The sequence below is a fragment of the Hibiscus syriacus genome, unplaced genomic scaffold, assembly GCF_006381635.1.
Source record: "Hibiscus syriacus cultivar Baekdansim isolate YM2019G1 unplaced genomic scaffold, ASM638163v2 tig00002759_pilon, whole genome shotgun sequence".
In the NCBI taxonomy this organism is placed as follows: Eukaryota; Viridiplantae; Streptophyta; class Magnoliopsida; order Malvales; family Malvaceae; genus Hibiscus; species Hibiscus syriacus.
The window spans coordinates 9,012-20,721 of record NW_024061943.1 but is presented as its reverse complement, the minus strand read 5'-3'; the positions used below and the strand labels follow the sequence as shown (position 1 = coordinate 20,721).

The following is an 11,710-nucleotide window of genomic DNA, read 5'->3' as shown; positions in this document are numbered from 1 at the left end:
TTTGAAAATTATATAGTTTTTTAAAACATTTTTGAAAATTATATAGTTTTTAAAAACATTTTTAAAAATTATATAGTTTTTAAAAAACATTTTTAAAAATTTATATATAATATATAGTTTTTAAAAGAAATAGCTTTAAAAATGTATATTATATATTTTTTTTAAAAAAATTCTTTTTAAATTATTATTATTATTATTATTATTATTATTATTATTATCATCATCATCATCACTTATTTATTTTTATTTTTTTCATGTAGGGTATAATGAAACGGTCCAATAACAGTCCAATCAGATTTGGGCCTGATTTAGTTCGTTGAAGTTTAGGGTTTGGAAACCCTAGTCACACATCACGGTCAAGCGCCGCAACAGAGAAATAGAGAGCCAATCAAGGGACGTCACAACGGCACGCTATTTTCGGCCGGGAAAATCGGGACTGACCCATATCGAAATCCCTGATCAACGACAAGTGTAACCACGAAGATCGGAACCGTGCACCGCTGGTGGATACCCCTACCAAGCCAACGCAAAAAGGACCACAGTACACAGAGAGAGCCATCGACCAACAAATCAAACCACAAAACAAACATCGAGTACACACGAGAACCATCAACAACCGAGAACAAAACGGTGAGAACCAAACAAAACCCATCAAACACAGTCAAAACCAAAAGAAAAACAAGCAACAGTGAGCAAAACCCACATGCAAAAACAATAAAAACCAAAACATCAACCACAAAGCCACGAAAGGCCATCGGGAGCCGGAGAGTCGCCGGAACTCAAGAGGCGCAGGTCTTAAAGGGTAAAAAACTGGAATTTTGCCTTTAGATCTGCATCGATGAGGGCTTCGTTGTGAGAATCAGACGGTGGATTTGTGTGTGGGGTGGTGTGAGGATCATTTTTGGGTTACGGTCTTCTTTTCAGTCGCCACCGACAGCGGTCCTGTGGCTGGCCATCCCTCAGGTGGGGATATGCTAGAGAGAAGCGAGAGAACCATAGGTTCTCTCTTTTTGTAGAGAGAGAGAGAGCTATTGGTAAGAATGAAGAGAGTTAGGTTGTTTGGCCTTGGAATCATGTACTTTATGGCATACCAAAACTACGTCGTTTTGGACCCTAACCCGCGTTTTTTATAAAAAAAAAGGGTAAACTATGTTTTTGGTCCCCCTAATTTACAGTTAATTCATTTGGCTCCTTTTTTTTATCTTTTACTTCGAATTCCTCTTAATTTCACCCCTGGTTTCGCTATTATTTCAGTTTAGTCCTTTTGTTTTATTTTATATTATTCTATTTTATTATTTTGTTATTTAATTGATATTACTTTTATATTATATATTTTATTTATTTCATTTTTTCGTATTATATTATTTACTCATTTTTTTCTTTTTGTTTTATTTCCTTTTTTATTTATTTTATTTTCTTTTTTAAACTAACCTTCTTATTTTTTATTATTTTCTTTTTCTTTTTTACTAACTTTTGTTTATTTTTGTCATTTATTTTATTTTGTTATTATATTATTTTCTTTTTCTTTTTTACTAATTTTTATTTTATCATCTGACATTTTTGATATTTTCAGTCGTAAATTCTATCAATCAAATGTAAGCAATTTGAATCGAATATTTTAAATTTAAATTTTTTATTTTCGCAATTAAAGACAACCGAAAAATTAATTGGTACCGAAAGGGCAGTTCAAGTGTGCTAATCCTTCCTTGAACGTAACCGACTCCCGAATTCGACATGTTTATGGTATAACGCAGATCAGGTAAGATGGTGTCCGACCCACCTAAATTCGTTTTAAAATGGTCGGTGACGACTCTAACCCACTCATTTCAAGTCGAAGCCCAACTCCAGGCCCAACCGAAAGACGGTCGCGACATAAGTATAAGTCTAAAGATATTTACACATGATTTATATTATACCGAAAAGATAATTTACACATGATTTATACAAAATAAAAATTGAATCTAGGCACATAAATATTTATATAATGTTTAATTATCAATCATTTTTAAATAAATATTATTTTGTAATCATTTTAAATTATTAAAAAATAAGATCAATATGTATTTAAATATATTTAAATCAACAGAGATGTAAATTAAATTTATATTTGATTAGTTAAATGATTGGTTTTTTAAAATTAAAAACAATATTTTTTAATGGTTTATATATGCCAACTCATTCGTATATAATATTGAGTGAGAATTGAAAATATATACCATTTAAATTAATTATATTATTCCGTATATACTATTGATTGGTAACGGACTCTCTTCAGTCAAAGGTCAAAACCCAATCACGCTGCGCCGCAAGCAACAGCTACCGCCGATACAATTGACGTCGCATAAAAAAATAAACCGGAAAAGGGGGGAAAAGCCGACGCTAAGAGTCAAAACTCGGTCTTAGCTTGCACTTTACGACACTCGGATTTGAGTGTAAAGCTGTGAAATCACCCAATCTATTTGTATCCCCACCTTCGACAATAACCTCTCGCGCAACCATGGTTTCATACTCTCTTTGCCTTTCGTTTTAGGGTTTGACCCCACAATCTCTCTTTGTTTTCATGTACAACACTAGGAGAGAGCCCTGCTTCAGAGAGAGAAACCTTGAGAAGAGGAAGTAAAACAAAAAGGGTCTGAAGGAGCTTTTCCAGGTTTTGTTGAGCTCCAAATAGATGGGGGCTCTGGGTCCAGTCGTCCCCCCTTGGATACCTGAAGATGACCTCTTGTTGAAGAACGCTATTGAGGTATATACTTCTTTTTTACTTGTTTTTTGAAGGGGGGAGATATAAGTGTTTTGGTACTTTTTTGAGGTTTTTTTATTGTTCTAGCCTCACATTCGATTTTTTTTTTTATTTCTTGTTAATTCGGATATACCTATATATTCGTGTTTTCTTTGATTTTTTTAGTAGCTGAAAGTTAATGATTTTTGTTTTCTTGCCTCTTCTATTTTATTATTTGTTATTAGAATGTTTGAGCTTATTTGACCGTATCTTTTTTTATATATATATTGGTACCGTTGAGTATGAAATATTTGCAATACAAGGCGTTTTTCACTAATGAGTTAGAAGATTATTGCATTTACATTTATGAAGATAAGGAATCTAGCACTTATATTATGGTTGCAATATCTGTCAATGGAGAGGATTACCATGTTGAAAATATAGTACTTGTAAACATTGTCTAGTCTGTGTCAAAGTGTTAAATTTGGAACTGCAACCTATTTTATGGACATCACTGATGAATTAGATTCTATTCATGAATGGAAGTTTGTAACTTTACTAGACAGCATGAATATTGATTAACCTGGAATGCGATCTAAATCGTTCAGTAAGCAAGAAGTTATCACCTCAACGCTAATTCAATTTTCTATGGTTATGTTTGTACGCTGGTGATGTATCATTATATTTCTTCATATCTGTTTTCAGGCTGGTGCTTCTCTGGAATCTCTTGCGAAGGGTGCAGTGCAGTTCTCTAGAAAATTCACAGTTAGAGAACTGCATGGTCGATTGCATTCTCTCCTTTATAATCCAGTTATTTCTAAGGAGGCTTCATCTCACATGATTGAGTCTGAATGTTCTGCTTCTAGCACAGCAAACGATAGCAATAGTTTGCCTGGGAAGAGAAAGTCTGAGAGTGTAGGTAGTAGTTACGATGCATTGTGTAAAAGAATTCGAAATGATCCCTTTAACTCAATGGATCCGAGTTTACTTGTTGAACCTAATGATAGCAACTCTATTGGGCTTGAAGATGAGCCTTTACCTGGAAATCCAATCTCAGATCATTTCGTGGTTCAAGAAACAAATGTGAATGTCATGCATTGTTCTTTTCCTCAAATACAGGAAAGTCCTCAAATACTTGGAGAGAATCAATTTCTTGTTGAGAGTGGCTCTGGTACAGAGGAATTGCAAGAATCCAAGGAATTTTCTATGCACAGTTTGCTAGAGAATAATGATAAAGAGAATATTTGCTCTTGGTTTGAGGGTAACCAGATCTTCAACTCATTAATTGTGGAGCATGGTTTGTCAATTTGGAGAACTGATGAAGGCTTCTCTGCATCAGCTATTCCTGCTGATGATGGTCTTGGGCAAACAGTCCTTCACGGAGGAGATATATGTGCACCACCCGGCGATGGTGTTGCAAAGAGCAATCATGTATCAGGACATAATGCTGTTGGTACAGATTCCCAGATTGAATCAGAAATACTATGTGAGGCTTCAGAAAATACAATGGCTGATACTGAAGGTTATTTGATGGAAATAACCAATACCCTTATGAATGATGAACCTTTTTTATTGGATGCTGATGCAAAAGATGTGATTGATAAGTCTTTCTTTGAAGGCTTGCGCTCACTTTTGGCAAGTTCACCAAACAACGGTGATCAAGATCAGATGACCGAATCAATGACAATTGAAACTCAAGTTAATCTTGCAAAAGTTTCTTGTTCAAGCCTCAGAGAATCAGATGAAGTTGCAGGATCTCGCCCTGAGGATGGGCCTGTCTCTTGCAATTCAGATGTCCTAAATCTTTCTTCTTGCGCTTTAAACAGTGAGGATCCGGAAATTCCATGCAATGAAGATGTTGACTTCCCCAAACAGCTATGCTGATTGACTGTTTCCTCAGCACGACACAAGGAACCTGGCAATCCATTATCTGCATGCATGAAAGATTTTTCTCGGGGTCAGAAAGCTAGTGAGAGAGGTCCCATCCTGGTTCAGAGAGATAAAATAGATCCTGGGCAATCACATGGATCTTCTCAAATAAAAGGATCACATATGATACCAAGTTGGTCAACTCCATGCAGTAGTTAAATGTGAGGATTACCCGTGTGTAGCTCCTAGAGTTGATGGTTTTCTATCCAATGCTTCAGCCCAAAGTAATTCCATTAATGCTAGTGATGGCACTTTCCCACCAACACTGCCAAAGGAAAATAGTGAAGAAAATTTACTGGGAATGCATACGAATCATAGTTCAGCTAATTCTATAACAGGGAAACATGCTCTTTGTTCTGATAACCACAACAGTTTCCCACTGGTGAATCCTTCTTCCATAAAACGAGAAGTGGATGCTCTACAAACGATTATTTCTCCAGAACCAGTTACATATTGAAAGTGATGATAATGTTCCTCATTACTCAGTCGGTGAGGCAATGTTATGTCATTAAATTCCGATGGTTGTTACCTCTATTATTGTCATCATTATTAACTCCCATTTTATTTCTTGTTTTTATGATTTTATGAACTGATCCTTGATATGGACTTGTATCCAGATGACAAAGATTTGTGTGATCAGGAAGGTAACTAGTCAACCCACTAAGATGAATTGCTAACTTTTACTTGCATCTATCAATTTTCTTCTTTGGTAGTATGGTGACTCTTGTTGTTACTTTTTTTTCACCTCTTTTATCATTAGCAGAAGAATCAAGAGATAAAGGAATAGTTTGTCATATATATATGCTTATGCATCTCCACCTGTTTTGGGTTCAGATTTTCTCTCTCTAATATTGAATATTGTCTTTATTGGTGAAGAAAATATATTACTTCTCACTGTGCAGTTACAAAATATCAGCATGTGGACAGAATAAGAGCAATTATGAGGCTGGAACAGGCTTACCGTTCTTTCATGCAGAGGGACATTGCATCCCATGGAGCCTATAAAGCCGCAATTTCAATCATTATTATATTAAGAAACATGAGGTATTCTAAGAATTTCCCTTTTTTAAGCTTTCGTACTATATCCTTACTTTTACCATTCTTCTCATCAATGTTGCCTTTACCATTTGAATGATACTTTCTAGAATACTGCTATGTTATTGTTATATTTAGGTGGGGTTCTTAATCATACACTTGAGTGAGTACCTAGTTATCTATGAAATGCTTATTGGTATTCGTTTAAGCCAAAGACTGGATAAATAACTATTCCTGGTTAGGAAACTATATCGTCTAGGGAACCATCTTGTATTTTGTTCTTCATTTGGTCACTTCAACATAATTCCATGGTTTCATTTTTGGAGCTTTGCGCTTTTAAGCTAATAGAGTTTATAGTTTTGATGGGTTTTATTTTTCTTTAATGCTTTACACTTCTAATTTTGTAGACTTTACTTGGTAGAACGACAGAAGATTTCATTGTTGACATTGACTTGAGAAGACAAGGATGTGCAAATACAGTGTCAAGGCAGCAAGTAAGATAAACCATGTCTTTATATAAGTACTACCACTTGAACGGTTGCTATTAACATGTAATACTACTTCTGTGGTTCCCCTCATATATTTAGGCAATCATCAATATGGAAGAAGATGGATCTTTCCATCTTAAAATTCTTGGCAAATGCTTGATATGGATAAAGGAGAATAAAGTAGCTCGTGGGCAAAGCCTGGGCCTTAAATCTGGAGATGTGATCCTGGTATTATTTTTATCTTTCTTTCGTAAATATATGGTAACAAGTATTGGACATCGTGACATGCCTACTTCATTGCAGTAGACCTCTTGTTTTTCATGCTCAAGTTCATCTATAAATGTTTAGAGAAATGTTAAGCTGAAAGTGGCTGTTTTGCAGATAAGGGGGATCCCATTAATCTTCGAGACGAACCAGAATTGTGTGAGGCAGTATTTGAATGGCGTGGCAGAAAAAAAGTTGAGCTCGGGAACCCCATGTTAGAACTGTGCTGTATGTGCAATTTGGTCACCTTTGTTTAGTGGTAGTCTCATGTAATTACTAATTATAAGTTGGAAAGAAATAGCTTTATAGTAGGCAGAATTGAATCTATCGATCCAATTGGTTACTCTGCTAAACTCATCTCTTTCATGGAACCTCCTTTTTTTAAACACCTCCGACAATTCTTTCTCCGGCTCACTTCCGGACTCTTTCTCCAATTTAACTCGCTTGCATCGACTCGGTCTCTCCGGGAACCAACTCTCCGGTAAAATACCTGCCATTCTTGGCTCACTCCCTCACCTTCAACTTTACCTTTACAACAACCATCTCCATGGACCCATTCCTTCAAGCTTTAACAACCTAACACGCCTGAGATGACTTAAAATCCAACGAAACTATATTTCCGGTGAGATTCCCGATCTCGGTTCACTCAAGAGCCTTTACTTTCTCGAAGCAAGTGATAACAACATATCTGGTTGAGTCCCAGTCCCATCGATGTTGCCATTATCTCTTGTCGAGCCCTTAATGAGGAACAATAAACTAAGAGGAAATATTCCCAACAAACATCGACAATATTAGATTCTCTTTATGAAAGATTTTTAATTTGATAATTGTTTAAACTAATAAAGACAACTTTGGGGCGGCAAACACTTTCCATGCGTTTAATACCTTCGTCCTTTGACAGTGCTTTTAAAAAAACCTATTTAAACGGCTAAATCAATTCCAAACTTTGAGATCAAATGGTGGTCGAGCATTCAGGAAATTGGGCAAGCAAGGAGGTGGTTCCCATACATAGATGTATGCATAGCATGGTTTTCCAAAACTTTTCAAGGCAGCATTCAGTGGCAGCAGGGGACATTTATGTTAAACTTCCTGAGGGTACACTAGTAGGTGGTCCAACTGCTGCTCATCAAAAAAGTGGGTTGGTTAGATCTCCACAGCTTCATGGATGCAATAAAAGCTTTCCAATATTTTCATATTCTTGTAAACGAAAATAGATTGATTCATTTTCATATTCTTTTAATAGTATGCAACTGCTAAAATCCAGATATTCTATAGAGAACAATATTTTGCTTATCAAATTATATATATATATAGATATATATATATATATATATGTATTTTTAATTTGTGCAATTATTGTCAATATATACTATTAAACTCATGGAAATATGGGTCAAACTTGTGTCAATTAATTCTTCATTTAATTTTATGAATAGGTCTTATAGATGCATATGGTGATAATTAAAAATAATAATGGATAGAGTTGTTGATGGCATTCTAGCTGTCCTATTTGATGGCAACTGGATGGAGGATTAGATTGCTGAATCTGACTGCAGCGAAGGATGTTAAATATGTAACTGAACAGCCCTTAGGAATAGCAAATGGGTGTGTCGGTTCTTTTTCCTCTCGATTTCAAGACTTCATCATGATTAATTTAAATTATTGTATCATACATTTAATTTTGATGGATGGACCTTCAAGTGAGTATATTTTTCATACACAAAAATTTAAATTTAAAACATTATTTAAGTGATATCAAATTAACTTATTACTTGAACTAATCCTGTTGGTGCTAATATGTTGATTTTTAATGTTATACTCTTCAGCCACCAAAGATCCTTTGTTCCCCATTCACCCACATCCCCTTTCTGCATGACACGCCTAATATTATAGTTTCAGAGGAATTATATCTGAATTTTATCATTGAAGAAGTTAAAAATATAATTTACCATGTATTAATATGTAAAATTATATATATTCTTAGAGGGGTAGATGAATAATCTCCCATTTTATGCGGAGCAATGGCTCTCTATCAGTGCCCGGTTTCACCCTGGTTCTATCCCTTTGTCTTTAATAGACTTTGTATTTATAGCTCATTGCTCGCTTATAAAAAAAATAGTCACTCAGTTTTTTTATATTCTTAATTTGAACACTCAACTTTAAATATTTGAGTGGAGAGTCAATGCTAATATTTTTGTGAAGAAAGAGATGACTTTTAAGGAGGAAGATGAAGGCGACGAGGTACAGGTGTAAAGGCTCCAGTCCCTTGTTCAAACTTGATGGAGGATACTTATAGTGGTAATTTAAGTACCATAGGATAATCATGTCTATTTCTAGTTAGGTAGGTATGGTAGTCAAACTTTGGATTTCATTCTATTGTATATGTGGGTTTGTCAAAGATCTTGTCTACGCACTGTAGTTAATTAGAAGTGTAACACCCATAGCCCGTATACGTCTCAAAATATGAGTTAAAAATGTCACATCAATTTTACTAATATTCACTGATCATAAATTCTTAAAATTTTGTTACATTATAAAACATTACATTATTAACTTTACAATTATTCCATTAATCGTGTAAAATCATAAAATAATAATTATCATATAAATCAAGTTTAATTTTAGGCAAAAGTTTAGTAGTTCAATAGTAAACAATACTGCTTAAAAACTGCCTAATTTTAAAATATTTCTTTGTTCTCGTAAAATATAATTTTTATCTAAAATATAAAACTTCGATTCATATTTATAACCCTAATAATATATCTTAGACATTTCTTATTCATATACATGTCATCTAAAATATTTCTTTGTTCTCGTAAAATATAATTTTTATCTAAAATATAAAACTTCGATTCATATTTATAACCCTAATAATATATCTTAGACATTTCTTATTCGTATACATGTCATCTAGGAAATTTAAAAGAGTAGGATGCCATTACTGATACATATATTTATTCTTTGTTGATTGATGCCAACTCGACTCCTTGCCCTTCTTTACTTACGCTTGAAAATCATCACACGTTAAATATTAACTTAGTGAGACATTAGAAACAAACTAAGGTGACATAAAATGTTAAACAACTTAACAACATCATAACATTATTTTTCTTTATATAAAACCTAACTTAAAATATCATAGCAATTCAAAACATTAAACTTAAATTCAAAGAAAATCATTAAATATCCAAACCGATTTATTCAAGTCGTCTTTCCTTATCAGAAACATGAAAATCATCATCTCGTGATTTTTTCAAAAGCATGATAATCAATAATAAACATAACAATCGTGTCATATTCTATTTCATTCAAATATTTTTCATAACTTTCTTATTTTATTCTCATTTTCCACTTTCATATTCATTCACATACTCATTTTCATATTTCATGCTCATAATAAATACTTTCGCATTTCAAAATTTATTTTCTGAATCAGAACTTATTTTCAAATTCGTAATCCAATGCATATTTATGAGAATGCAAGGTATGTGGGTAGAACATAAGGTGCACACAGGGCACATTACAATTTCAGTCTTAACTGAAACATATAATGCACTCCAAGTGCAATCATAACATGAGCACCAACGGTGCAGATCATGTACTCGAATGTACCATAACTTAAATTGAAAGTACTCAACTTAATGACATGTTAAATGTACCTACGACTCTCAGTGCAACATACAATGAGTTTTTCCATTAATTATTATATATTATTCAATTATCAAAGATATTAATATATCGACATATCCAACTCTTCATATCATAACATAATGGGCACTTATACTATAGCAAAACTGATTTTTTACGGTGTTTTTTTTAACATATAGCGGCGTTTCGCTAAAAACACCTGCGGCGTTATGACAAACGCCGCAAAAAGCACCACTGAAAATAGCGCCGCTAAAGTTCGCGGCATTTGTTATCGAAAAACGCCGCAATAGGTGACGATATATAGCGGCGTTTGCAATAGGTGTTGATATTTAACGGCATTTGTCTTACAAATGCTACAATAGGTGGTGGTGTTTAGCGGCGTTTTTCCCACAAACGCCGCAATAAGTGTTGAGATTCAGCAGCATTTTTCTCACAAACGCCACTATAAGTGTTGAGAATTAGAGGCGTTTTTCTCAAAAATGCTGCAAAAGGTTTTGAGATTTAACGGCGTTTGTAACAAAAAATGCCGCAATATACCATACATTTAGAGGCGTTTTTGGATACAAACGTCGCGAAAGGTCCGATATATAGCGGCATTTTTATGCTACAAACGACGCTAAAGGTCTAGTATATAGTGGCGCTTGTATCCTAAAACGCCGCTAAATGTATGATATATTGTGGCATTTTTTGTTACAAACGCCGCTAAATAACACATAATTTAACCAATAAAAAAATTTTGTTCGATTACCCCAAATCTATTTTTTCACCATGTTCCATTATCCAACAAACAAAACAACAATAACATCAAACTCTATATCCATAACAAGCAACATCAAATTCAATATAATAAATAAAAGTTTTCATTAATGTAATATAAGTTCAGTTAAAGACGATTCAGTAACATTAATAGAATGCTCATAACATAAATGAGACTACGATGGTGGATTCTGAGGTTACGTTTTTTGTATTATCTGCATCATATCATTGAGTCGTTTTTCAAATTCTTCACATCTCTGCTGATATGATGCTTCTCTCTGTGCTGTCGCTGCTTCTCTCTCTGCTTCCGTTACTGCTCTGGCTGCTTTCGATGCTGCTTCCCTTGCTTCATTTTTCGCTTTCAAGTTAGCCATTTGTTGATCCATCTCAGCCAACTTTTCTTTTAAACAACTAACTTCTAATTGGGAAGATCGAGACGTGATGACATGTACTGTGATGAACTGGATCCAAAATATTTTGTGGGAGTAACGAATGATCCTTGACAGCGCACCCGACCATATCTTTCAGGACCCAAAACATCATTAATAGCTTGGTTTTCAATGTCATCATCATTAACAATACAATGACTCGAAGCAGTAGCATGATATTTCGCCCTTTTCTCTCTCAATTTTTCCTAATAATAAAGTTAATAATTAATTAAAATAAAAAATGTCATGGTACAAATATAAATAAAGTCAGGTAAATTTAAAACATATACCCAATAAACGTACCATAATTTATGCATCGTCAACAGTCATAGGAGTGTCATCATTCTTCGTATGTGTCATGTCGAAGAGTTGGATTCGACCAACTTTAGAACCAGATGTATTTTCCTACAATGTACCATAATATAATTAGTATGAGTTAGTAT

The 11,710-nt window shown here is 34.1% G+C and overlaps 1 protein-coding gene across 1 annotated transcript; it reads left to right on the top strand.

The window, feature by feature from the left end:
* The first annotated feature begins 2,278 nt into the window (after positions 1 to 2,278).
* LOC120148835 lies at positions 2,279 to 6,741 on the top strand. The gene is made up of 7 exons (XM_039161845.1): positions 2,279 to 2,743; positions 3,425 to 5,137; positions 5,266 to 5,292; positions 5,551 to 5,692; positions 6,091 to 6,177; positions 6,271 to 6,399; positions 6,553 to 6,741. Exons 1-2 carry the CDS (start codon positions 2,672 to 2,674, stop codon positions 4,601 to 4,603), a joined length of 1,251 nt encoding a protein of 416 aa, XP_039017776.1. The 5' UTR covers positions 2,279 to 2,671; the 3' UTR covers positions 4,604 to 5,137; positions 5,266 to 5,292; positions 5,551 to 5,692; positions 6,091 to 6,177; positions 6,271 to 6,399; positions 6,553 to 6,741.
* Positions 6,742 to 11,710: the final 4,969 nt, after the last annotated feature.